The sequence below is a fragment of the Simochromis diagramma genome, unplaced genomic scaffold, assembly GCF_900408965.1.
Source record: "Simochromis diagramma unplaced genomic scaffold, fSimDia1.1 OVJJ01000802.1, whole genome shotgun sequence".
In the NCBI taxonomy this organism is placed as follows: Eukaryota; Metazoa; Chordata; class Actinopteri; order Cichliformes; family Cichlidae; genus Simochromis; species Simochromis diagramma.
In genome coordinates this window covers 13,176,306-13,203,453 of record NW_024387492.1, presented here as the reverse complement: position 1 = coordinate 13,203,453, position 27,148 = coordinate 13,176,306, and the positions used below count along the sequence as shown (strand labels likewise).

Here is a 27,148-nt window from a genome sequence, read left to right as displayed (position 1 = left end):
GTGATTATTTGTTGTAATTTTATTGATGTACACATACAGTAGGTATTAAACAAAATAAAATACATACTGTACTAAAATTAAGGCGTGACTTTTATTATACAAGATTGCTGGAGAGTCTTTGGACAGCCTGGTTTCAAATATGTGATGTAGAACAAAGTTAAACAGGGAAACAGAACATTTCCAAGAGTTACAGTCAGAAATGTGAAAATGACCAAAAGTCAGCTAACAAAATAAAGGAATAATAAGCAGGAGAATTGAGGCTTTACATGAATAAAATCATGGCGGTTCAGCTATGTGTCAAAGAAATACAGTATCTCTGCTTCTGCTGCATCATCTTTGATCTCTCCTGTCTGTCTGGGGAGTCGAGGAGTCTCCTAGAAAACTCATGGGTATCATACGGAACCTCAATTCTGCCACTGGAAAAATATAAATAAATAAGTTTTTAAAAATTGCCAGACAAAGTTGAAACTTTGAGTTGCGCATCTCAAAATTTTGGCTTACTAAATACCCCAAAATTTTAAGGTGCTTCTGAGTAAGTTGAAATTTCAAGATATACAACTTGAAATGTTGATTTATGGAGAGCAAACTTTTTTTTTTTTTTTTCCACGAGCTTCCATAACATCATCAGCTGGTGGAGTTCACCGTACAGTCTACTTCACAGCTATTCTGACACGTTTCTCAATTTGCTGCATGTTTATTAGCTTCACATACAAATGAATGATATTCATGACAGCTCAACGTCTTCACAGGAAGAAAAAAAAAAAAAAAAAGCAGGAAACAATTTTAATTAACAAATAAATCCAAATTACAAAGTATGAAATGATCTAATGGATTAGTGGCACTTCAAGAAAATACCAGTTATAAACGTCCAAGGAAAAGAAGTTCAATTTTGTGGGATTAAAGTGGTAAATATAGGAGAAAAATGCAAAATATTTTAAGAGGAAAAAAGCCGAATATTATTATTAACTCACAAAGTGGTGAGAAAATACAAATCGCCTGAGATTAATTGACACATTTATGAGAGGAAGAAACAAAGCAAGTGGCTTAACTCTGCATAGATATGCTGATCAGGTTCATGCATGAGTTATCGCATTATGCTTTATTTTATAACCATCAGTAGCACACTAGTGATTTTTAGCACTGTGTGTTTACAGGAGAAAGCAACAGAGTGATTTAGATGATTTAGAAGCTCATGTTTTCCAGCTCAAGCTATCACCCGCTGCTCATTCTCGCTGAAACACAATCTGTGTCGTGTATTTCTCTCAATTTTCTAACTTTAATCTCAGAGAATTTCTGAATTTTACTTGCAGTTTGATGACTTTGAAATCTCAGAATACCACCAAAATGACTAGCTGGAAACAAAAACGTGAGTGCGTGTGAGACTCCTCCCTGGCTTGCTGCATCACTTTACCACCATTCCCATCAGGGCTGCACGTTACTGTCGTTCTCCACGTGAGTCTGCATGTGTTCAGGAAGCCCCTGCGGCAAAATGCAAACAAAGCTGACAAACTGGTCTCTCTGAATGAATCACAAGAAGAAAACACGTAGCCTAGCTAATGAGGTACGCTAACAAACTGTTCACTACCTGTCTGACTGAATGCTGCGTGGCAAAAAAAGTGTCGCAGCCTCTCCAGCGACACTTGACCGTCTGCAGATTTTGGTTGCTGTGATCTTTAGTAAGGTGCTGTAGCAAATGATCCTGCATGCCAAAGATCAGAGAGCAATTCTGCCACTGGAAAGAGAGCAAATACAAGAAAAAATCTTCAAGAAAAAGACACTGTGAACGTGGAGGAGTCACTGTTCCAGTTTATAACATCAGGTTCTTACCCAGCAGCGGTAGTTTTTCATCAAGTTGAGCTTTACAGCTTGAACGCTGCCATCGTAACAGCCTGTGTAGATCTGCGTGTGGAGCAATCGACCACAGAGACACAAGTCAGCAGTGTTTATCCATCCCTTCCTGTATGAACCGCTGCCATGCAAGTTTATATTTAAAAAGCAAAAAAATACAGCTGGACCGGTTTTAATTGCACTTACCACACTTTTATGTATAGCCATGCACATCACCATGTCACTGTGACCGCCATATACCTGCAGCCGGTCATGAGACTAAACACAAAGTAAAACACGCACACACACACACACACACACACACACACACACACACACGACAACAGATAACTGTAACTAAAAACAGATTACAAAGGTTTTTATAAAAAATTATTATTTTTTTAAATACCTAAAAAGGTGGAAAAAAAAAAAAAATCTAAGTTCCTCAAATTGTGTAGTTACATGCACAGGGACAAATATGTAGCATCAACCAAAGCCGCACAGCATTTACAGTAAAGTCTAAATGGATTTGCAACGGTCATTTACAAAAGAAAAAAAAATAGTAACCTAATCATCCATTCAAAAACGACTTTGTTGCGTTCTTTTCTGTTCTATTTTGGAAGAAAATAGAGTCATAATACCTGTAGCTCATAAACTCGAACCAGTTTATCCAAACAGGCTGTTACCATCACTTTCCCCAAGATGACAATTGATGTGACAGCATGACCGTGACCCTTGTAGATGCGAACCAACTCGCCCGTCTGCAGACAGGAAAACATGGCAACAAAACTAAACGATAACAAGCATGCATCACTTACCAAAAGCACAAGGCTCGCACACATTACTAAAGTTACACTAAAAATACCAGCAGCCAACAGTAATAGCCCTCAGCTTCTTAGTAGAAGCACCTATGTTATAAATCCAAAAATCCTCAGTGATTTTCACAAAAGTTGGCCTCTGACCTTGAGATCAAGGTTACCAGGATTAGAAGTCGTCAGACACTTTTAGTAGTGCCTCTACGGTAGCAGTTCAAAAATCTTCAGTGACATCTTTCTCGATTTATTCTGTTCACGTTTTAAAAAAAAAAAAATGTACCTCTGACCTTGATCTTGAGGTCGAGCTCCCTGAGATTCAAATTCTTTTGAGATTTTTAGTAGATGCACCAATTGTGCTAATTTCAAAATCCTTCACCACCTTGTTCTTGAGTTATTGCATTTTCAAACTTGAGTTTTTATGCGGCTGCCGGATGAAAATGAGCCTTTTATGGTTGACTGCTAACCAGGCTTAAAAAAAAAAAAAAAAAAAAAAAACCCCAAAAACATAAACATTTTATGACTAAAAACACCCAAACTAAAAAACTAAAACAAAAAGAAAACATTAAAACAGAATTCAACTTTTTTAAAATAACACTAATAACTCTGAAAATTCCTGCTAGCATAATTTCATTGATCTTTTTTAAGTAAGTCAAGTCACTTACATGGATGTTGTGGGCATGTACAGATGTGTCACTGGAACCACTGAAAACCAGGTCATTCACTACCTGAAAACAACAACAACCAAAGTCAACAAGATGCAAGAAGTGCTGCCTGCAGGTAATAAACCAAACACCAGCCAACCATTTCCTCCCACACATACAGAAAACAAAACATTTTCACTGTTGTCATTTTATGACTATCAAGTTTTACCACATGCTGAATGTTGACTCTGATGTCAATACAGACTTGATGTTGATTATGAAAACTTTAATAACTGTTTTCAGCAAAACAGACTGTTAAAGGATGTAGAATTTCCCCACCTTCATACAAAGTACAGTCTTGGTGTGACCTTCCAGTGACCGCAGCAGCAGGCCGCTCTTGGCATCGCGCACGCTGATAGTGCTGTCATACGATCCGACCAGAAGCAGCCGGCGAGCGCCCTCCTGAGCTGTGCCCAGGCAGCTCACGCCTCGTGGGCCGTGGCACTCGAACACATCCAGCTGTTTCAGAGTCTAAAAAGATCAAAGAGGATGTTGTTGGAAAGAAGAGAAGGGATTTTTTTTTTTTTTTTTTTTTTAATGAACACTATGGCATGTAATTATCCAATTTCACTGACCTTTACATCATAGCTAGCAACTGATCCGCTGGCAGTCCCAGCATACAGAATATTCCAGGCTATGTGCAAATACAGCACTCTGTCAGGAAGGGCAAGCTGCTCCAGACACTTCTTAGACTGCAGAAAACAGTCGATTACAAGACAAAATCAATAAATGCTCAATAAAACACACGTTTACTTCAACAAACACATTCTGACTGAGCTTCACACTAAAATCCAGCCAGTGGGCAACTTTGTGACAGCAGCACTTTATTACTTCCAAAAACACGTCCAACACCAACCACATTAAGTCCTATCAAGACATTATATACCTTTATGCTGTAACAGCGGATAGTTTGATCGCTGGATCCTGTGTAGAGGCGTGTTGGCATATTTGGGATGGATGACACCAGTAGACAGTTGATTTTATTTGTGTGACCGTCAAATATTGTTAAGCACTCCTTGGTCTGGATACATAAGACAAAATATAGATGTTAATAATAGAGGAAAGAGACATACATTTCTTTAAAGACAAAACAGTGACATTCAGTCGCTTTTATCTGATTAAAATCCCTCTCAAAGAGGGTGCTGTACCAAAAACCTCATTGTGATCGATTTGGTCGCTAGCAGATGGCCCTCAGTTTCCATCCATTTGCATGAAAAATGCTTGTCTGCAAACACTGGCTAACTAACCACAGAGTGGTAGTAAAACTTGTAAAAGTGCAATGCAGATCAGAAACAGAGCACATTTACCTTCCAAAGAAAGGTGTGGCTTGGACCTGAAACCACCACATTAAACGGCACAACTGCAAGTTTACGACCAATTTCTCCAATCAACTGCCAGCAACCTCTTATTCCCATTTACAATCTGCTATGCTGTCCATAGTCAGGACTAAAGTGGACCAGCTAATGAGCAACTAAATCTGGCAGTCAGGTTAGTGCATATTGATATGAGTTCACACGCTGCAGCCCGGCGCTGCTTCTGGTGATGGCCTGGAGATACTTCAGTGATAAGAAAATAACGTCCCACGGCTCATTTACACCTTGAACACACCACGTCTCACCCCTGTGATGCATTCATGGTGCACACGTAAAGCTGAGGTTGCTGTAGTTAAGCTTATAGCTGCCTACTAAAGAGGAGCATGTCTGCAAGGTTTCTGCACATTTTCACAGGTGGGAACTGCAAGTGAAATTTTAGCAAATAGGAACTGGAAATTAGCCAAATATCTTACATAATATCTGCTTACATCTTACTGAATTCAGCTGGTACAGTTAGTAATTCTACACCCAGCGTGTATCAATGTCTGCCAAATCCCCTGCTCGTGGTTAACTGTCAGCTCATTTCATTAAAAACTGCACCAATGCCACAAAGATACTTGAGAAGTCCAGTTCAGAGACTCAAATTGAAAAAAAATGCACCAGAGATAAAACTGGACAAAATTTTGAAGTGCCAAGAACATACCACTAGACTGTAGGCCCGAGCCGTGTTGTCCCCCGAGCACGTGTACAGGACGCCATTGTGGACTTGAAGGCTGTTCACGGGGCCGCTGTGATTTAGAAACTCTCCCAAGGATGGCTCCTCATCATCAACGGATGCTGAAATAACAGCGACTAGGTTTATTTCTTTCTTTTTTTTAAGAATCTAAAAAAAAATAATACATATTTGAAATTTTCATGGTAAATTTTAGCTCAAAAAAGGCAGTGTGCTTTATCATTGCTGACAAACAGCAGAGATTACTCACCTGCAGGCGTGTTGGCATCTTTCCCTTCCAAAGCTGACGGCTTAATTTCACTGAAGGGATGAGAGAAATGGATCAGTTTTCCTGTAAAGTTCAGGATTGGAACCCTGAAACGATCCAAAGCGTGAACCTCACCTGTCGTCCTGACTTTGTTGAGACGTTTGTGTGCTTGCAGAGCTGAACTCAGCATTCACAGAGTGAGGCGGCTCCTGTAGCTGCGCCGGAACCTTTAAATCTTTTCCAAATGAGTCCTCACAGTCCGATTCATCGACGGCTATGACCTCCATGTTGGAGTGATCGATCATTTCAACAGAATCGTCGCTCTCGTTCCCCTTGTCATCTGCCACAGGTTGCCGTTTTTCTCTTTCGGGATTACCACCGGCTGGCTCTGGTTCTTTGGCCACCATCTTTGTCATTGCACAGTCCTGTAATCCCGCTCTTGTTTCTTGCTGCTGCTGCTGCCTGGCAGATGATTCAAGAGAAAGAAGTATATTTGCAGATGTGGAGCACTCTGCGTTGGACTGATTGGCAGAGATGGCAGCAGCAGCAGTTAAGGGAGCTGCTAAGTGTGTTTGTGGGAGCAGCAGGGAGGGAAACAAAGATACGGGTTGGTTCAGAGGGACCTGAGCAGCATCGGTTTTACTGGGCACTGTTGTGGACAAGTGGCTGGCTTGTCCAACTGTGGACCGATGGCACATTTCTTGCTTCACTGTTAAAACGAGCGGAGCTGGAAGAGGTGGGGTGATGGATAATGCTGGAGCTGTGGAAGCCGATTGCTGAGTTGTTGAGGAGCCAGGTAACAGGCTCGAAGGAGGAATGGAGGGAGATCGAACACTGGCAGCTCCCGCTGATGACGATGTTCCTGAGTACCCTTCTGGAAGAGATTAAGAAAGACGAGAGAAAAGCATTTGTTGCCCACGGAACCATTCTGAGTTCAAGTTTTCACTGCCAGTGTGCATCTACCGTACCTTGCATTCCCTGCAGGATCTCAATGCGCTTGGCTCTTAGGCTGTTGACCTCAGAAGTGAACTAAAACAGCAGAAAGACCCAAACTTATGAATGGCTCCTTTGAGGTCAAACATTTATTTATTGGACATTTCTTCATTACCTGCTGTCTCAGTAGCAAAAGTCTCTGGACTTCTGCATACGCAGTTTGCAGGGCATTACGGGCCTGGACCAGAGACTTGTCCAAATTCTGCAATGAGTGGCTCAACTCTTCCTCACGCAGTGACACCGCCAACAGCTGGTCCATTTGTTCCTGATCTGCAAGTGGAGGGAAAAAAAAAAAGTGGGAATGACTGACGAATGTTTGACCCCCCCCCTCAAAAAACTGCTACATTATCTTAAGCTGCCTCAGAATTTAAGAATAGTTTTAAGGATAAAAGACAGTTTATGAACGTTTGAAAGCAGATTGAGGTAGAAGGTTAACGTGATATTTAGAATCCCCATATATCATTCCCAATACGATGTCAATACAAACAATGGCAGCAAGAAACATCGTTTTAAATATAGCATGATTGTCACTTTGACCTTAAGCTCAATCAATTGGCCTTGAAGGAGAGGTCAGAGGTTAAATGTGACAATGTTTGTTCCAATTATTAATATTTAATTGCATATAAAAAGGTTTGTTACCTAAAAAAAAAAATCTTACTAATCATCAGAATCACCTTTGTTTGACTTTGTTTTCTTCTTTCTCCCACTTGGCTCCTTGTCAGAATGACCGTCAACCTGCAAAAACATATCAATTCCACCACTGAAATGCATCTGCAAACTGGATGTTTCGGAAATGCGTCACAGCGTGCAGTACTAATCACCGTCACCGTGGTGTGTTTCCTCTTGCTGGCACTAGTGATGCCCCTTAAATCTGAATTAAAATCCTCAAAGTTTGGCTCCACTTTCATCTGTTTTTGTGCAGCTGTCTGGCTGCTGCCAGGATCCTGAGCTGCAGCCGGCTGCCCTGAAGCTTCCTGAACCTGAGAGTCTGACTGTGTCCCTGTGTCACGCTCAGTATCAGCAGTGTCTCGGAATGGAGGGGGTGCAGTCGAGTGTGGCACCGAAACAGAGTCTGGAAACGACTCCCAGTGGAAGCCTTCGGACAGCGGCAGGTCAAAGTCCTGCGGACGCACTGAGCTGTCTTGGTGAGTCGGACGATTCGACAACTCAATTCCAAACCTGAAAGTTTAAACAGTGACAACAAATAGCATAAAGAAATATCAACTCCAAACTGGGAAAGCACAAATACAACGAAAGACCTTATTGGATGGCGATTTCCTCACCTCTGCGTGCCTTTTGCCTTCCTTTTCACCTCCTCATGCCCCGCTGTCCAGTTCTGATTACTCCTGGCCCCCGAAAAGCTAAACAACGTGTTTGTAGTTGATTTACATCCAGCCTGCTTCTCCCCATGAGCTTGGCCTGCTTTGTGAGCAATTCGAACCTTAGGTTTGTTTGAGTCGGGCTCAGATGAAGCGGTCTTTTCAGTACATCTTTTAGGTGAAGTCAGGCCGTTGGTGGCCACCTGAGATGCATTATTCCCGGTGTTTGGCAGTCTGTCTGCACCTCCTGAGCTCTTTTCACGGTCCTGAGCTTTTTCAGTCAGAGCGGAGGTGCCTGCTGGCTGCTCTGCCTCAGTTCTGCTTTGTTGTGAGGTCACGGGATCAGCCACCTGGACGCCGGCCTCACTCTTCTGTCTCCGGGCTTCTCGGTCTGCTCTGCATGGCTCCCTCACACCCAGCGCTCTTCTGATTTGCTTCAGCATGGCAGTGACATCAACTTCTCGTATAGGAGCTGCGCTGTTGGCCGGTGCAGGTTGAGCTGAGCGGCGTACACTTTCCTGCCCTGTAGTCGCAGCTTGGCTCCGATCAAAGATGATGGCTCCATTATCAGGGAGCTGGTCGCTGGTGAAGACTGTGTTTGTTGCACCATTATACTTCCTGCTGCGATAGTTGTACTGGCTCACAGAAGGTCCTGCCATCTGGTGCCAGAGGTCGGTGGCACCCCCTTGAGTCTTGACGAATCTTTCCATTTGGGAGGTCACAAGTTTGACTCGGCAGGGCTGATTGTTGACAGAAGCGTTATGCCAGCTTCGACCTTCGGGCTCTCCAGACATAGGAGCCAGTCTCCTGCTTTGACAATGAAGGCTTGATTCTGCATTGTGAGGAGGTCTTTGCTTACTGGATACTTTGTTCTCCTTGTTCTGGACGACACCATTGCTCCTGCCTTTGTGCTCATCATTCTGCCTTTGCTCCAGCTGCACCTGTTTTGACTGTCTATGCTTTTCCACTTTGGATGCACCAGTCTTTGTTTTGGTGGTTCTTTTTGACAAATGAGCACGCCTCTGACCAGCCACCTGCTTCAGTTTCTTTCTCTCTTTTTTTGTTACTTTCTTCCTACAACGGGAGAAAAAAAAAAAGGCAGTTGTTTCCATCAACAACATATTATAACATGGAGAGATTCCAATCGTTTTATTAAAAACAGGTGAAAAACTTACTTCTCTCTTTTTAGTGCCTTGTTTCTCTCCTTGATCCGGGTTATAGACTCTGTGCTGAGAGTCTTAAACAGAGACAGGGGCTTCACATTTTTGGACATCAAGCTCTTCAACTTGGCTTTGTGCTGAACGGTCGAGATGTGCTGGGCATACTCATTTAAACCCATGGAGGAAGCTTTGCACGCCTGACAGTCATGAAAGGAATCTCTGTTCAAGAAAGGGTACAACATATACTGTCAGAATTAAAAATACTGTTATGTCAGTGAAACTTTGTCATTTTTATAGATTCAACTAAAGAGATAGGAATAAATAATGTCTTTTGTGACCGCTGCTAATAGAAAAGTGTAAGTTTCTTCCATACTTTCTCTTATGACCCCCCAAGTGTTTGTGGCAGATGGCTGCCCCTCCTTTTGCCTGTTAAAAGGGAGTTTTTTTTCCTTCCCACTGTCACCAAATTCTTGCTCAAAGGGGATTGTTTAAATTTCAGAGTTTTCTTTCTTACAATATAAAGCACCTTAACGTGATTTGGCGCTATATAAATAAAATTGAATAGAATTCAATATTGTTCAAGGCTACTTGAAAAACTGCAAAAGGTTTTGGCTTCTCCGAGGCAGCGTATAAAGAAAAGAGAGGTGGTTCAAGACTCTTGCACTGCACTGTATGTCTGACTGAATGAAAAGTGTTTGTCATCAGCAGTGATAAACACACATTTCTCAAATTAGACACAGTACTCACTTGCCCAACACTGACTCCAGCTCTCTGTGATGCAGCATGCTGTGCATATGCTCGTGTGCTTCCTGTAGTTAGAGACATATTATCAAGATTACAAATTATCTATAAAGAAACTGCAGGTTATTCATCTCTACTGAGAATCCAGATGCTTCGGTGAATTAAGAGCCACTTACATGCCTCAAATACCAGCTGCGACACAAAATGCAGTAGCTGCTTTTAGACGTCTGGGAGGTTTGTGGAGGATTCTGCTCCACATGGGATTTGATCACCTTCTCGTGTGGCGTTTGGACGTTTGCCATTTCTGATGACGTGAGACTAGAACCCCAAACTGTTCAGTGTCTCAACATGTCATTGCTGATGGCAGCATTTATATTGAACCTGAGCAAGTAGAAAAGAAGCACAGCCATTGGAACACCTCAATAAAACGGGGGGAAATTAGCTCAACGTGGTCTTCAACTCAGAACTAGCCACTCGTTTGAAACGGTTTTAACACTTTTTTGAGCATTAACGACATTACGATTCGCCAGAGCCGCTGGGAAAAGTTAATCGCATCAAAGTGACGCCTATTTGGGTTCCACGCAACAAAATCTTAGCTGCAGATAATATTTACCTCGTAAATTTCACAAGGCAACAAGCATCCACTGCTCTAATGCCGCCATGTTTGCCTGCGTAAATCACGTCACGTCAAAGTCCACCAATCGCGTTCCGGAGACCGGAAGCTTGTGAGAGGAAAGGAGATGTCGTAGATCTACAAAAAGTAAGATGGGGCAAGTAGAAGGACTTCGAGCAATGTCCGCCGTTCAGGATGTTTTACAGCTCTGGTTGGGCTACAGAGACCGCCGTCCCGTGCGGAAGAGGCGGTTTTTCCACATATTTGTTAGCTGGGTGTTACTGTATGTGTGGCGTTTTTTCTTCTTTAATAATTATAATTATTTTAATTAGTTAAAATTTTATTCTGTTAAAATGTGCAACGGCTGTGTGCAGAAAGAGTATCCGGACCGGGTAAGTTGATGATACCGAGTGACTAAACTTAAAGTACCCCGTCCAGCTAACGCTACACTTAGCTATGAGTGACGTTTATCTCACTTCCGTTTGGTAAACAATCCAAAACAAACAGTGATGCTCTGATAAAATACTTAAGAATCACGTTAAGGAGCCAAAATATGTTTGCAATGCTTTATTCCCCGCTCAGGGTAACACTTGTCTGGAGAACGGCTCCTACTTGATGAACTACCTGGGCTGTGCCAACTGCCATCACAGGGACTTCGTGATGATCAGCAACAAGGCCACCGAGGACGATGATGGAGAAGAGATCGTCACATATGACCGTTAGTCTCTCCCAACAGTGCTCCAACTAGAAGAGAAAACCTGAAGATAATAGCAGTGCCACCAGATAAAAATGCACTTCAATGGGGCGGTAGTATGTGGCCCACACCCCACCCACTGTTATGTATTCCCAGGCAGTCTGTTAGGTTTGGAGAAGGACCTGTATGGCTGCACTGACATCTTATAGAAAACTGTCCTTGCAATTTTTTTATTTCCCTTTCCACGTAGTGGGTTCCATGGAAAATCCCATAACCTCTGGACGATACATAAGTGCTCTTGTAGATGGATAAGAGCCAAATTCCAAAAGCTTGTGGGAAGTCTTTAAAGACGACTCCTTACTCTCATGTACAGCTCTGTAACTGTATGCAATCTACTAGAGTAGCTTTGATTTCATTCACATTCATCTTAAGCTGGGCCTGGGTGTGCCCTCATCCACTGCATGAAATGAGTGGATGACACAAAACAGACTCTCCCTTTTTAGGCCAAGCTTCTTCTGATTGGGGATGTCTGAGGTGACCATATTATGGATATCCACTCTCACTGGCAACATACAGATCCAAGATTAGGGGAAAAAAATGCCTGAAATGGAGGGTTTTCAGGCAGTCTGAAGCCTGAATTTTGGGCTAAAAGAGATTACTTGCATTTTTTCTAAAGAAATGTGCAGTCAGGTGAGACTAAAGAAGTCACTTGGATGAGTGATGAAACGTTTCTCCCACCGAAAACATGACGTCCTTAATTTAGTTTTAATCTTAATTTAGAATTCAAAAGTATGTTAAGTATTTTAATTTAGATGTGTAAAATCAATCACGTAGCCTCGCAGTCTGCCTTTACAAACATTTGTGAGCGAATGGGTCGTTCTAAAGAGCTCACCGAATCAGAGCGTGGCACTGTAATAGGATGCAACAAGTTTCTTTCCTCCTTTCTTTTCCTCCTAGATATAGTGTTGTTATTATTATTAAATCAAAATGGTCACACACAGTAGTTTATAGTAAATCTGTCTTTTTTTTTTTTTTTGCTGTTGTTTTATTTTACTTCCAGACTGTGGGAAAACCCATCCAGAAGCAAGTTTAAAAATAATGCCGTCATCTGTTTGTCTTTCCAGATGTTTGTAAAAACTGTGACCACGTCATCGCCAGGCACGAATACACATTCTCTGTTGTTGATGAATATCAGGCAAGTAGCGCTGTCGTCACCAAACCGGTCGAGATTCACACTGTGGATTCTGTTACTTTACGGGTCTTTTTCTGTGTTGTCCAGGAGTACACTATGCTCTGCATGCTGTGTGGAAAGGCGGAGGACTCCATCAGCGTTTTACCAGACGACCCCAGACAGTCTGCGCCGCTCTTCTAGACCTCAAAAGAAACCTGTGGTTTTTAGGTTTCGTGTGGTGCTGGCTTCTCATTTAGGGTTCCAACCATTTTTGTCATCCGCTCAAAGTTTTGTCCTTCTATAATTAAGCATGTCATACATTTGGTGCAGTTCCTGGCTGTTTATGAACTACTGTATGCTAATTGGAGGAGAGCAGAATATATGTATGCATAACTTTTAAAGACCTTTCATTATGACATAAAAACTGTCAGCTTACCTTATATTGTAAATAAACATATTTTATACTATAAAGATTTTTCTTACACTTTCCTGCATGTTGGATGATGCTATGAATCCAGAACACTTATTTTACTTTACTTTAAATCTAAAAAAAAATAAAAATAAATTAGCATTTAAATGTTAAGACATTTTCACTAATGGAACTGTTGAAGTTGTACACTGGTGCCAGCAAATTTCCATTTTGGTTCACTTGAATTTATATTGCCACCTTTCATTTACCAAACAAACATGCAATCTACTAAAATATGGAGCCAACAAATACCCTACAATATTTGAGGGAAAATCCCAATAATCACACAATCCCCTAAGAGGAAACACTTGGCAACAGTGGAAAAGAAGAACTCTCTTTTAACAGGAAGAGACCAGAACCAGGCTTAGGGAGGGGTGGTTTTCTACTATAAACAACTGGGGGAGATGAGGGAAAAGAAAAGAACATAGAGAGATGACGATAAAACACAAACTGGGATTGAGTAGACAAACATTATCACATCATGGCGCATCAATGGAATTGTAGTGTTCAGTGCATCACGGGAAGTCCTGTTGCAGCACAACTAAGTAGAGGACTGTGATAGCTGAAGTCTCTGTCTTCCATTCTACTTTTAGGACAACAAGTAAGCCTCCACTCCAAGAGAAAAGTACTGTATTAAGCTGATAACGTGATCATCACAGTATCATGAACTACTGTATGCAGGTAATCAGGTCTCATCATATCTTAAAGACCACACAGTGTGATGTATAGTTAATCTACCTTTATCTAAATATTAGATGTTGTCTGACCTCACTTTTTCACTGGAGCGTGCTCAGTCGAGGTTCATCTGTGCATTCTTTCCCCCTTATCTGATAACTGGCTGATTCTAACAGAAACTGTTTGCAGAAATTCTGTTAATTATCAAGGAGCAGAGACGTAAAGGGGTGGAAAACCTTTTTTTGGGGAGCTGTCATTTGTTTACTTACTTATAATGTAAACTATATTAAAACTGTCTTTAAGATAAGCATGAAGCACAACAACAAGATACAATTTAAAACTCATGAGAAGGAATAGTCCAAGTCATTGCTGGTCTATGTCATGGATGTATTTTGATCAGAAGCAGCTCAATAAAAATGCAGATGCTTCAGCCGATTGTACAAATAAAAAACAAAACAAAAAAACAACCCAGAAATCATTTGCAATGACACTCAAGCACGTTTACAATACTAAAGTATGAGTGCACTTAAACATGTACATTCTAATATGCTGATGCCTTCTGCATGTTAAATACTTTATAGCAAAGTAAGAGCACACTATTACACTCTGATATGCCAAAATGAGCAATTCATTGTTACATACTATAATTAATCTAGCAGTTTTACAGGAGTGAGGTCAATATGGGACTGCATGCCCTGCTTCTATATATGAATGCTGATGTCTGTGTGCTGCTTGTGGTGTTGTTTACTACTGTAGTGTTCTAAATGTGAGTACATGGTCTCTATTAGTGTATACCATTTTCCTAATGGTACATATCTACAATTAGCATTACTTTATTTTAGGTTTCTTTACATCCCTCAAGTATTAAATATAACCTTTTTGGTCTCATAGTAGGCCTATATGGAGTGTTAAGAGAGTGTAGTGATATGAGAGGTAAAAGTTGGCAATCTCAAGATTTTCTCACTATTTGTGTTTCTGCTGCAGGTATCAAGCCACCAAAGTCAAGTATTCTGAGAGACACATCCAAGGAATGAATGAATAAATAAATAAATACAATTTATCATACACTTTACATTACATACAGTACATTCCCTTGAGTAAATACCATATTTACACATGCTATCGGGGTGACTGGATGTGAGGCAGCCTCTCGCTACAAGTTGCACGATACGGATCAGTCATTTGTGTGGACACACGGCCACATCAAGTCACTTTGCCGGAGCCTTTACCCTCGTAGATCGAACCCCTTCCTCTGGAGCCGTGGCTCCACTGACCCAGCCCGCCAGACCTGTCCGGAGGGTGAGCGTGCCGAGGAGGGGAGCCAGATAAGCTAGACGGAGAGCGACTACGGCCCTGCAGTGCCCCGCCGTCGCGGAGCTCCCGGGACGGGGAGGAGCTGAGCGAACGCTGTAGGGAGGAAGATGAGCTGCGAGGACAAGGAGGCGGGCTGAAGAGCATCCCACTGCGGTCCTGCATCAGCTGGGTCAGGCTCGCCAGGAAGTCTGCGTCGCTGGTGCTGCTGGCACGCACCCTTAACCGCCGCCGTCTGCAAAAAAAACAAAAAAAAAAAAAAACGAATTCTCAGCAGCTATTTGAATTACTGTGTATTAGTATTAGCTGCTATCATTAGGATTATTACATATTTATTTATCGTTCTAATTTATTATAGCAAAGAACCTATTTTTTATTATTCTGTTATTTTAATAGTATGATTGTTTATGTTTGTCTGTATACACAAAGTTCAGCAGTGCTTCCAGTTTCATTGTATGTTTATCCTATTGGCAGTGTCCATCCTTTTGTTGTTGTTTGTTTTCAAACAGACTTAATATGACGGATGGATGCTTTGATTTTTGTGCAGTCAAAGAAAAAAAGATTATTATTTGCCCTATTTTCACTTTTTTTAAAACTCAACTTTCTCAAACAGAATCATATAGTTGATTTTTTAATGTAAGGCTGTAGTTTCATTTCTTTTGTCACTTTTGTTGACAACACAAATTTGTTTTGTCTCTGCTGTGTTAAATATACAGTTATGTATTGCCCAGATGTCCCAGTTTTACACTGGGAGTTGACTACTGCGTACATTCATGGATCTGTCCGAAGCCGGCAGCATGAAATTAGTCTCAAATCTCCACGTGCGCATGCATCGTAAAATCGTATGCATTTGTAAATTAATTTTATGTTTGGTCAAATTGCTTCGTATTTGTGTGTGGATTAGAACGGGCATTCATGAGTCCTCAAAAGTTACACACAAATCACATCAGACATTTGCAAATTTTACTGCTTACTGGTTCAGAGTTTATAGTTAACTGGTTATCAGCAGCTGAGCATTCAGAACAGGAATGAGTGGCTTATTATTAGTAGTACATCAATTATAGATCATTTCACTTTCTTGGGCAGGTGAGAAAAAAAAAAAAACTACTGGGAAACAATGATTGTATCACATTTCCACAGTCTGGACCACATACCTGTTGTCTACACATGGGCGGATGGGCGGTTTCCCAGGAGGTGGCCGGGGCAGAAACCTGCTAGTGAGTTGCTCCGGCACAAACGTGGCACTCACAGGACGTGGGATTTTACTTTTACTGCATGATGACAAGGACAGCGAGAGAGGGTCTTCTCCTGCACAGTCGGATCTGGAGCCTCGGTCTGAGGAGAGCCTGTCTCTGGGCAGGGCGGAGGGAAGGTTGTCACAGGACAGAGATGGAGAGGGTGAGTGGGTGGGAGAGCCAGGGATGGGACTGCTCCAGCGGTTACGCTTCTCTATGTTCAAGTCCCTGCTCGGAGAGTCCAGGGGGTTGCTGGGATCTCGGACAGGGATTCGACTCAACCTTGGCGATGAGGGAGAGTCCCTTCGTTTGAGCAGAGCAGGAGGCGGCGAGGAGGACACGGTGACTGTGCTCTCCACAGCACCGCCCACGGTATCGGCTTGAGGCTGCTGATTCGGTTCCGATGAGCGATCGGGCAGACCAGAATCGCTCTCTGGGTCTCTGTCGTTGGCCAGATGAGCTGTGGGGCCTTTGGAAAGGCTTGGGACAGGAGCCAAGTCCAACTTCCCTTCCTCAGATTTACCACATGGTGCCTCTAGAGGTATTGCATCACTCCTCTCCTGTACAGGTGATTGTGGCGCACAGCTAGAGGACTGAAGGGAATTAGATGATTATTAGATGGTAAAAAACAAAAGTTGTAAAAATTATGAGGAGGAGGTATCAGTAAAATACATTTCTCCATTCTAAGCCTCCAGGTTATTTGATCAGTTAATTGTAATTAAAAACATGAGACGACACATGAGTAAGAACAAGCAAGAGCCAAAGGTGGCATCATGGAATCCTAATCTTTAGAAGCTGCCCATTAAACTATTTTAAGGATTAAAATTACAGGGATGGACTGTGATTCACAGTGGATGTCCACATAGGTGGTTGTAGCAACTGCTAGGCTCCACCACTTACTGGACCTCTCTCCTTGTAGTGGTGGTGCCTTTTGGAGTATTTTTACTTTGTTTGCAGTGCAGTTAACTTTAACACCCTGTCCAGTAAGTCTGTACTACAGTTTCCTGTGAGTGAAACATTTGTATGTTACTTAGCACTAATTAGCAGGTGCAATGCAACTGAGGCTTAAAGAGATAAGTTCACCAAATAATTATAGCCTTAGTTTTCTATACATTCAACGACTCTACCAACTGACACTTGGGAATAACATTTAAGATTAAAGACAATAGCTAACTGATATAATGTTTCTTTGCTGTTGTACGCTGTTAAATTTTATTCTTAAAATTATCCATCAAACATTCAAATTGCATCTACATTTGCATAGCAACTGTGGAAACTCTTTGTGAAGTCAGCCTTAAGTTGAACCTGTTTAGTCGAATTCATCTCCCCTGTGTTGATCTCAGTTAATGTACAACAAGATTATTGTTATTCCTACCTGCTCCATCTGGGACCTTCCCATAATGACTGAAGGCATTTGTCCCAGCATGCCCGGCAGCCTTCTGTGTCCCAGTAACCACGTGCCAGGCATGGCCATCTGTGACAGCACAGGGCTGCTGGGCACACCGGTGGACTGGTCATCCTGCCGCTCGGACGAGTGGTTCTCCGTCTCAGCAGCAATGTGAGACCCGGGCTTGCCCTCGTGTGATGCTTCTGCTGCTGGCTTGCTTCCTCCAGATCCTTGCTCTAGCTCCAGCATCACCCACTCCTGAGAGTCTCCCTCTTGAGGCACGGGACTAAAGTTTACAGCAACAAAGCCGCTGCTTGCTGCGGCTTCCTCTGGGTCGGGGGTTGCTGTGCCAGAGCGCTCTTCATTGCAGGAAGACATCTGCTGCTCAGGGCCTTTTTCAGGAATTGACTTTTCTCCAACGTGAGAAAGGACAGGCCGCTGTTTGCCCAGGCTGAAATGACACATTGTAAGCATTAAGGTAAGAATGCGTCTGCTTAAAGGCTGAAGCTTTTGTTTAATTGCAATTTTTAATTACTGACTAGGCCTCAAGGAATCGCTCAATGGTGGGCTTGGGTTCTGGTCCGAGCCTCTTTTCAAAAGCCAAGCTCTGGCTGTGTCTCATCCTCCGGAGCAACGGTGCAGCCCGTTCCAAAAACATGGTCTCTGAACGCACCCGTCTAGGTGAGCTCTGCATGGAGCCGGTGTTTGGACTTTGGTTTCCCTGGTTCTGACTGTGTTCATCCTCACTCACAACCTGGGGAAAAAAACAGAAAGAGGAAGACGGAGTTTCAGAAACTGTAGCAAGACACTTAAAAAGAGGGGAAGGCAGCCCAAGTTGTTTCTTCTTTACCAATTCGTCAGGAAGACAGTGAGCAATTTCAACCAAAGTTTAGCAGAGGAAGATGTAGGAGCAGAGGTCAGAGAGAGCTTTTCTCATTGAAAAATAAATGTATTCTTAAATCATATTTATGGGAAACAGTCGGTGATGATGTGTAATGACTGGGGGGCATGAGCAGCCAGCGTAGTGTTGCAAAATGATCCACCCAACAGCACAAAAGAGCAGCAGTACTGTATGAATATTACATCCAGAGCTAAGAGCATCATACTTTACATTAAAGTACATTCCACTGACCTTCCTGATCATTGGCTGAGCGTGTTTATTGTTTTTGTTGCGGTCCATCTCTTCCCATACGTCTGCACCAGGGGTGGTCGGCGTGGGGATCGGGGGGCAGTTGTCAGCGTCACTGAGGCGCTCCCCTTGCAGGACATCCTCAGTGTTCTCCCTCTGCAGCTCGCCTGGCAGCACTGAAGCATTGGCCATGCTGTGGAAGAGACCGGAAGGTCACCTTGCAACTCGTTCCCATAACATAATTTAGAGCAGTGATTTCTCAGGGATATCTGACTGCGCAGATTTCGAGTCTAAAAAAAGCTGCAGCTATATAACTGAGCGCATACCCAACCGAGTGTGAAGGAAGTGTGAGTTAAACGATGGACCTACGGCATTTCAAACACGTACCCTAAGTATGCTGGCGTGAGGCGGGTGAGCTGCTGAGCAGTGGTTGCTGCGGCAGTGATGGTCAGCATATCCTCTGAATCACATTTCTCCCAGTCATAGGGGTCATTCTCCAGCACGTTGTGGCTCTTCATGGCATTCTCGAACACTGACATCAGGAGCTGTCACGGAGAATAAAAAGAAAACACATGCATCAGCATTTTACAGTTGCAGAAGAAAAAACAGCACATGCAAAATAAGCCAAACAAGGGAGTGAATGCCAACCTGATAGTCAGGCTTAGTGTAATAGTCCAAGGTCATGATGTGCTCCAAGAAGGTACTAAACTCTGAGGGAAGGTGCTTCAGCATGAGTCGATGATCGTATGTCTCTTTTAGATTTCCTACTTGCTCCTGGGAAGACAGGAGGGAAAAGAGTGAGAGGATGACCTTACAGTGTATTGCTAAAATGTAGTAATGAAGTCACTGAGGCACATACTTTGTCCTTAATTTTTCTCCAGGGAAGCTGACCAACCATAAATTCTACCAGCATGTAGAAGAGCGACCACAGGTCATCGTGACGACCCATTTCCTGCAAATTTGGACACAAGAAAAAGGGGCACGGGGGTTAAAGGGTAAAATTGGACCTAATGCCAGCAGGGATTTTGACTTTCCTGCCATGTCTATGACAAACACATATGCTCCCAAAACTAGACGTATATACTCAGGAATAGTGTTTCCTCACTGCCACTGTGATGTCACCATATGATTAGTGAAGTTCTGTTATGAAGCCCCAATTTGAGCAATTTTCACCATAATCACCTACTGGATTCTAAAAACTGGATCTGAGACATGATTTGAGCATATTCCAGACAACCCTCTTTTCTGACTCTTAGACTGACAAACTTCATGTTTTATTCACTATGATCTGAAACCAGCCACTGGGTCATTAACTCGTTAGGGAAGATAAGATGAGGTCACAGAGCGAAGGAGGCAAGGTCTGTTTTCCCATAGACTTCTATACAACCCAAACTCTATTTTGTAACAACAGGAGTCGCCCCCTGCTGGCCATTAAAGAGAAGCTAAGTTTAAGGCACTTCACTTTTCAGACTCAGTGGCTACATCCAACTTCCGTATAATCGATGTGCCCAATACATCTACAGTGCAAGCTCACCTTATTCTTGTGAGCATTGACTGAAGCGTATCGCACAGTTCCTCTGAAGCCTGCCACGGGACGAGGCTGAAAGAAAAGAGATATTTGGCAGAGTGATAGTGATAAATGGGTGTAAATGTAAAGCAAGCACAACGCTAAAACCACATTTAAAACTCATAAGTAACACACTTTAGCTCTGAGTGTGGAGTCCCAGGCTCACGTCACATGATGACATGCTGAGTTAAAGCAGCAGTTGTGTGTGAACTCTAATGTATACCTCTGACTCTGTAATCCCAAGATTACACCTGGATCACGCTCTGGTGCTCTAGAGCAATATTTTTTTGTTTAACATCGAGTTAGGATTTTAAACTGCACAACATTACACAGGGAGTCTACGCGTGTACATACATACTGGCACTTTTATATACAGAACATGGGTGATGCATTTCTAACTTCTTTTTGATTTATTTTGGGCACTATTTAAAATCAATTTCCAAATAAAAGCATTTAACAGCTGGCAGACTATGCTATAAAACCATTTCTCAGCATATAATATTATGTATATAAGTACCTTTATGATTTAAAGCCCAACTATGCTCCAGTATAATCGGCACATAGTACTTACTGGACGGACTTCCTGGCTGGAGTTGGTGAACTGACGGGCCAAACCAAAATCGAGCATGTAGCAGCACCTGCAGGTGCTGGCTAGTCTTCCCATCGCAAAGTTTGACTACAATTTTAACAGAAACAAACAAGTTTAAAAGTTTCTTTTTGTGATATTCAAATAAAACAAGATCTAACCCAACGGTCGACTTACTGGTTTAATGTCACGGTGCAAGAAGCCGACAGAATGGATGCTTTCAATGGCCTCTAAAATCTGCTTGCCAAGTCTTAAAGTTGTGGAGACGGAAAAGGTGCCGCGGGTCATCGTTCTACGCAAATCTGCAAGGTTCCTTCCCTTCAGAGAGAAAGTCAACACTGTCAAATTCAAGAAGTAGAACAGATTAAATAAACTACTGCTAATTTGCAAGGCTCTTACCTGGAGTTCCATCACCACATAGTTGAAGCGATCATTCCTACCACAGCCCACAAAGCGACACACGTGGTCCTTGCCTGTGAAAGAAAGATTTATACAGTTTGAGCTATGCCCATCTTCATGTTCAAACCCCTATTTGGTGTTGAAAAACTACCATCAGGATTTACTAATAAGGTTCAGAGTCAGTGCTACTGTTGCTCCAGAAAATTTGGGGGGCAGAGAACAGAGATGGGCAGTAACGCGTTACTGTAATCCGATTACTTTTTTCAAGTAACGAGTAAAGTAAGGGATTACTATTGCAAACACGGTAATTAGATTACCGTTACTTTCCCGTAAGCATGCTGCGTTACTGCGTTACTAAAACCGTGATTTTTTTGCGAGAATGTCTCACGACAGTGACGTAAGCGAGTGCGACGTTCGTGACAACAGCTGTGTGCAGATCAACAATGGATCATATATCGAGTGCGGGAGAGAGTATGAGCGTGCAGCGTTTAAAGCGTGGAAGTACTGACCTTATTTTGAGTTTGATTCCATAAAAAGTGACAAAAACATTAGTGTCCGTTGTGCGTGGGAAGAAAACTTCTTTTTACAGCGAAAAAAACCCTAAACTTCTGAGCAAGCACAGAGTGCGCTACGACATAATGGGAAACTCACAGAGAAACTCGGGATTCTTCAACTGACCGCTGCGGCACACCTGCACCAGGGTAAACCTCCGCATACCCCACTCCTGCTTTACAGGTGAAAATAGAGCAACAGGACCGCTAGTCTTTGACTTTATTTATTTTCTGCTGTGTTTTACTTGCATCTATTTGAAAGAGTGAGTGTAAACACAAAAATCTATTTTATTTTATGTACTGGAATGTGCAGAAAATAGGTTTAAATGTTAAACAAATTTCTTCCAGTCAGAGAATGTTACATATAATTAAATTCTTTAAAAGATTAAAACTAATAAAACAAGTTTTAAAAAGAGACTTTTCCATTTGATTACATTTTGTATGATGGATTATGCAGAAAAAGTAGAATTGGGCTGAAAGATCTATCGCTTTATCACCTATTCAGGTTGTAAATCGTGTTTTTAAAAAGTAACTAAGTAATTAATTACTTTTGAAAATAAGTAATCAGTAAAGTAACGGGATTACTTTTGGGGGAAGTAATTAGTTACTGATTACTTTTTTCAAGTAACTTGACCAACACTGGCAGAGAGTAATTTAAGCTATTAATACGATTTATGGATGGAAAGTTACTGCAAATTGTGCTAAATTTAACACAGAAAAAAGCGTGTTTTATACCATGTCTGTGATTGTGATTGTTGCTTCTACGAATCTGAATTTATTCGAATGACAGGGAATGTGTTACGAGAACAAGCGCACACCTAGCAAGGGTGGATGACTCAAATCTGTGTGTGCCTTGCAGCTCTTTACCTAGTCTCACGCTGAACCTGTTTAGAGCCAAGCCCATCAAAGGATTAGATCCCTATACAAGATATACAGTGCTGTGCAAAAGTCTTCAGCCACCACTCATTTCTTTATTTTTTGCTTCAAATGAGTCAGGCTTTCTTGTATTTTTTTTAGAGCAATAGTTCTCTAGGATTTTTGAAGTTCTTTCAAAATTCATCTTTGGACATTGGTTGCTTTTCCACTCATTTTCCGTCCAGACTTTTTACCAGCCCATTATCAAAGGAATGATTTTTATTTTTGTTTGCATATAAAAAAGCACCTAACTCGATGAACCAGAGCTGTCTCCACATAACAGAAAAGTCAGCAAAGAACCAGTTCTTAAAATGCATCTTTAGGCATTTTGATACTAGCAGCCTTTTGCAAAAAACATGACTCATTCCAATGTTTTTAGCTGACTCAAGGAAAAACGTCAAAGATAACACAGTTTGTTAAACATCAACACGGTGATTCCCAAAGAACTATTAGCTGATAATTTGGCACATTTGCATGGTGTTAAGCGTGTCCCAAAAAAAAATCTAAGGAAACTGGACAAGTGGAGAACAAAAGAAGAAAAGGCAAGCTAAAAAGAAATACCAGCCCAAATCAACACGTCTGGTAACTGGTCTTATGGAGTGATTAATCCAATTATCATCAATATGTATAGAGAAGATCAGGAAAGAGGTTTTGATCCATCATCTGGGACGTATTTGATTGGCAATGACTTTATTTGTTACCACGACAATGATGCAAACACACTGCCATTGCAGTGAAAGCATACCCATTTCCCTACCAAAATATAAAGGAATTAGAGGTGGCTCATCACTGTACAAGGTTGTTATACCCAATACACGACACAGACACCCAACTTACTTTATACAGTCAGCAATGTGTTTACAGTGTTTTGGGTTTTTAATTCATATTTCAACACACAGATGAGTGTGTCTGCATACAGCGCTCTGCTCCATTACAAATCGACTCCAATGCAGTTTTTTATTTTGCTCTCCAGTAACAGATCTACGACACGCAATATTAAAATGTCAGAGAAAATGAAGCAATTAACAGCATCTGAAATGTGTTGGATTCACGTCTGACTCCTACACTATGCAATACTGACTGTAGCCTCACGTGGCAGGCAGAAAAAAATGCAGAGAGCACATTAACAGTAAGAATCAACAGTAAGTTAACAGTGAGTTCAGTATGTGTATGGGTCAGGATGTGACAGCAAATAAAGTTTTCTGCTCCTCTACATGTCGTACAGGTCAGCTGTTACTGACAGATTTCAGCTTCACACAGAGATCGAGAAAAAGTTCTGCACCACTTGAGCTGTCAGACGTATCCAGAGCACAGCTGTCTCAACCTCTAAGATAGATGAGAAGAGTTAGCCATTATATCAGAAACAAGAGGATTCTTCTTCAGCTGCCTATCAGTGGTCTAAATTTCTATGATATAAAGAAAATGTGTAAAACTGTGTTACACTGTATCATTTTTGTTAGTAGAGTACTCGCTCCCTCATGTATGAGCTGCTAATTTGCACTGCTGTTGGAAGATTGCTGGTCATTACTTAAATGAGCTGAAAATGAAATTACTGCATTGTTAGTAGACCACCCGAAGAATTTTTAATGCCTGCAGCCTGGCTTAGTAAATCTGAACCAAGATATCTATTTTTTATTATTATTTATTAGAATTATACTGTATACGGTATATATTTTTATAAAAGCAAATAAATATATATAGTATATAAAATATATATACACATTTCTTTCAGTCATACATATTTTCCAGCACCGATTATGTGTAATAATAAGATAATGTACAAAAGCCAATGTACAAAACAAGAATTTGCTCTTCTTTTTCTTTTTGTATAGTTTGCATTTCTGTTACATATTCCATTTTGCACAAGGGGAAAAGAAGAATTATCTCAGCTTTGTATCACACCCTTTATAAAGACTGCAAAAACGACAGGAGACCACAGAAAAAAAGCCAGTGCCATTTCTGAATGTCATGTCATTTACCAATGAACCAACTGCAGTCAACCAGGCAAATATCGATGAAGTGGTACATTCCTAGACATTTCCTTAGAGATAATACACAAGTCATCCATTACTTTCCTGTTTGAACAAGCTACAAAGCATGATTCTGATACACCACATTTTTTGCAGTGTTGTGTGCTCTAGATGACCCATGTTTACATGAAATAACAACTTTAATTGAATTAAAGAAATTCTATTTTTAGGAAGAAAGGGTAGAAAAGGCATCTTACATACTATTTTCCCCCCAAACAGGGTTTTTCAAACTGAGCCTGTGGGGAGTGACTTTGCACTTAATCTTGAATGGTCTACATTTAGTTAAGACAAAGAGTCTGCGTTACCTGGCTGACAACACAAGACTGTGCATCTCCCTGTCGTTTTTTTGTCATTTCATGAACACAAATGTAGTCTAGCCCAGAATAAATTCACCTCCACAAACAAATATGTCTCAAAAATTGCAGTCCTAGTGAATTTCCTTTGTTTCTTTATGTTTTGGTGGAAGCCCAAAAACTCTCTGATGGGTGCCAAATGCATTTCAGCGCAGAAAACACCCTGCCCAAGAATTACTTCAGCTACTCTGCCAGTGATTTGGCACAGTATAACTCACCTTGAAGCTTCTTCAGCACAGCCACTTCCATCTTCAGCACTTGCTTGGGCTGCTGAGCAGACTCAACCTTCAATGCCACTGTGGCCTGGCTCAGCTGATCCAGAACCTCATAGATTTCCCCAAACCCACCTCCACCTATCTTCCTGGCCTGAAAAGGAAGGTAAGTCTCATTGTCAGAACAAGTGTATTATAGTGAAGAAATGAACCAGCGTGATTTTTCTTCCTTCTAAAGTGGGACTTACCACTTTCCATCTGTCTCTGACCACGTCTCCCACCGACAGGATGTCTGTGTGCTCTCCAGCCCCACTCATCCTGAGTGCTCTCAGCTACAGCCTACAGCTAGCATCAGTGTCGCAAGCACTTCACTGCAAAGAGGGGACAGCTTTTAGAGACCAGGTCAGTTTCCTCTTTCAAAACACTGCAAACTTCGTGATGCTGAATCCACAGAACATACAGGTCATCTTACTGTGCTCTGACTGGAGCATGTGGCTCATATGTGAATGTTAGCTCACGTCTCTCAAAGGAGCATTTAAAACCCAAACCTTCTCTAGATGATTTTTTTTAAAGACAGAACCTACTATAGTGTAGTTAGTTGGAATCACAGCTAAAGCATAACACAGATAGCACAGAATATTCAGTTGACGTTAGATAAGATAAGCCATTTAGAGGGTACCCTCGCCAGCACACAGTGTTCACTGCGGTGGTCCTGTAAACAAGCTAACTAGCACATTTACCAATGGATAACGGTTAGGTAGCAAGCCTCTCTCACCTCGCTCCTGTGCGCTATCGCGATTTCGGCTAGAGTGTAAAATCCAAGCGGTCCCCATGCTCCCGGCGTACTCCGAGCTATGCGAGTGGTTCCAATGAGTTGTTTATTTCAGAAATGAGACAATGGTGGTGGACCATAGCTGACATTAGCCGCAGTTAGCCAGCTAGCCTGCTGCTGATGCCCCGAACGCTCTCTCTCAGCAGCGGTGACGTCAGAGAACTCGAGTCCACTGATTGCTCCACAAAGTCCCGCATCCGCGAGACGCTGACGGAGACCGCTCCAGAGTAAAGGAGTCTTAGTGCTGAATACAGCGGCTGAGAAACGAAGTGGGAGCCGCAGCTTTGTGCCCTTGAAAAAAATACAGATAAGCCTTCACTTCGCGACACACACTGTCTCCAGGGACGATTACGTTTCTTTCTTTACAAAATAAAAATAATAATAATATGGCAACATGAGGGCCCAAAAGCCAATCAGGCGCGAAAAATGCCAAAGTATTACTTTAAGTGGAATTCAGATATACTTTATCCCAAAGTCCTGACATTCATTTGTTATGAGCAAGATAGTGGTGAGGTATGCGTAGGAGTGGCAGAAGGAAGAGATGGGCGGGCCGATCGAAATATCGATAGCATCGATACCAATGCTGATATCACTATCAGATCGATACTAGGTTGATAGGATCGATACTTTGTTTCTAGCCTCAGTTCAGTGTATGTTGCCATGGAAAGTAAAACATCACAGTGTTTTAGTGGTCATTTCATAAGTGATGACACACTGCTCTCCCCTATATTGTCTGCCTTTGGTATATTAAAAGTGTCAGTATCAGTATTGGTATAACCCTGTATTTACTTATTATTGGCTCTATACCAACATTTGCTGTGTTGCACAGCACCAGAGGGGTTCAACGTGGGCATGGGATTACATCAGGGATGGTCCTGAGCCTTTCTTCTTTGCTATTGTGATGAAGAGGTTAAAGGACAATGTCAGGATGGAGTTTCCATGGATTGTGATGATTGCAGACCACATTGTCAACTATGGTGAGATTAGGAAGCAGATGGAGGAGAGTGTAAGGAGGCGGCGGTAGTCTCAACATGCACAGAGCAGGGATGGTGGAATGTTGAAGATGAAGCTAACAGGCAGGAGGAAAAGCGGAAGGCCACTAAGGCAGTTCATGGAAGCAATGAAGGAAGACATGCAGAGATTGCAGCTTAAATCTACTGTTCTGTGCAA

The 27,148-nt window shown here is 42.0% G+C and overlaps 3 protein-coding genes across 4 annotated transcripts; 1 reads left to right on the top strand and 2 right to left on the bottom strand.

Annotated features, from left to right (window-relative positions):
- Positions 1-4: 4 nt before the first annotated feature.
- znf106b (zinc finger protein 106b) lies at positions 5-10,582 on the bottom strand. 2 transcript variants are annotated; one of them, XM_040018457.1, is made up of 21 exons: positions 10,463-10,582; positions 10,026-10,230; positions 9,856-9,917; positions 9,124-9,327; positions 7,913-9,022; positions 7,451-7,808; positions 7,304-7,364; positions 6,745-6,899; positions 6,605-6,665; positions 5,772-6,510; positions 5,640-5,689; positions 5,360-5,493; positions 4,230-4,364; positions 3,919-4,035; positions 3,623-3,814; positions 3,305-3,367; positions 2,469-2,588; positions 2,035-2,106; positions 1,828-1,899; positions 1,586-1,732; positions 5-1,479 (listed from the first exon to the last, which is right to left on the bottom strand). In XM_040018457.1, the coding sequence occupies exons 2-21, from the start codon at positions 10,149-10,151 to the stop codon at positions 1,423-1,425; spliced, it is 4,035 nt and encodes a 1,344-aa protein (XP_039874391.1). In that variant the 5' UTR covers positions 10,152-10,230; positions 10,463-10,582; the 3' UTR covers positions 5-1,422. The 2 variants fall into 2 exon arrangements, with proteins under 2 accessions (XP_039874391.1, XP_039874392.1); XM_040018458.1 differs by lacking the exon at positions 10,463-10,582 and having other exon boundaries at positions 10,026-10,456.
- Positions 10,583-10,640: 58 nt separating this feature from the next.
- On the top strand, positions 10,641-12,798 carry churc1 (churchill domain containing 1). The gene is made up of 4 exons (XM_040018464.1): positions 10,641-10,854; positions 11,045-11,180; positions 12,281-12,351; positions 12,436-12,798. The coding sequence occupies exons 1-4, from the start codon at positions 10,816-10,818 to the stop codon at positions 12,526-12,528; spliced, it is 339 nt and encodes a 112-aa protein (XP_039874398.1). The 5' UTR covers positions 10,641-10,815; the 3' UTR covers positions 12,529-12,798.
- Positions 12,799-13,841: 1,043 nt separating this feature from the next.
- Positions 13,842-26,469, bottom strand: ttbk2b (tau tubulin kinase 2b). The gene is made up of 15 exons (XM_040018459.1): positions 25,922-26,469; positions 25,395-25,517; positions 25,153-25,300; positions 21,086-21,159; positions 20,864-21,004; positions 20,672-20,776; positions 20,068-20,133; positions 19,393-19,485; positions 19,182-19,307; positions 18,921-19,078; positions 18,537-18,726; positions 17,944-18,158; positions 17,393-17,855; positions 15,937-16,610; positions 13,842-15,017 (listed from the first exon to the last, which is right to left on the bottom strand). The coding sequence occupies exons 2-15, from the start codon at positions 25,461-25,463 to the stop codon at positions 14,675-14,677; spliced, it is 2,865 nt and encodes a 954-aa protein (XP_039874393.1). The 5' UTR covers positions 25,464-25,517; positions 25,922-26,469; the 3' UTR covers positions 13,842-14,674.
- Positions 26,470-27,148: the final 679 nt, after the last annotated feature.

Excerpts from the sequence above, each read along its gene's own strand:
- znf106b (XM_040018457.1), bottom strand. The coding sequence starts at position 10,151 with ATGGCAAACGTCCAAACGCCACACGAGAAGGTGATCAAATCCCATGTG. Across the intron at positions 9,023-9,123 it reads AAGGCACTAAAAAGAGAGAA|GAAGAAAGTAACAAAAAAAG; the intron begins GTAAGTTTTTCA and ends CTCCCGTTGTAG. Across the intron at positions 4,036-4,229 it reads TCCGCTGTTACAGCATAAAG|TCTAAGAAGTGTCTGGAGCA; the intron begins GTATATAATGTC and ends TGTTTTCTGCAG.
- ttbk2b (XM_040018459.1), bottom strand. The coding sequence starts at position 25,463 with ATGAGTGGGGCTGGAGAGCACACAGACATCCTGTCGGTGGGAGACGTG. Across the intron at positions 20,777-20,863 it reads TGCACCGTGACATTAAACCA|TCAAACTTTGCGATGGGAAG; the intron begins GTAAGTCGACCG and ends TTAAAATTGTAG. Across the intron at positions 17,856-17,943 it reads GAGCGATTCCTTGAGGCCTA|CCTGGGCAAACAGCGGCCTG; the intron begins GTCAGTAATTAA and ends GTGTCATTTCAG.
- churc1 (XM_040018464.1), top strand. The coding sequence starts at position 10,816 with ATGTGCAACGGCTGTGTGCAGAAAGAGTATCCGGACCGG. Across the intron at positions 10,855-11,044 it reads AGAAAGAGTATCCGGACCGG|GGTAACACTTGTCTGGAGAA; the intron begins GTAAGTTGATGA and ends TTCCCCGCTCAG. Across the intron at positions 11,181-12,280 it reads AGAGATCGTCACATATGACC|ATGTTTGTAAAAACTGTGAC; the intron begins GTTAGTCTCTCC and ends TTGTCTTTCCAG.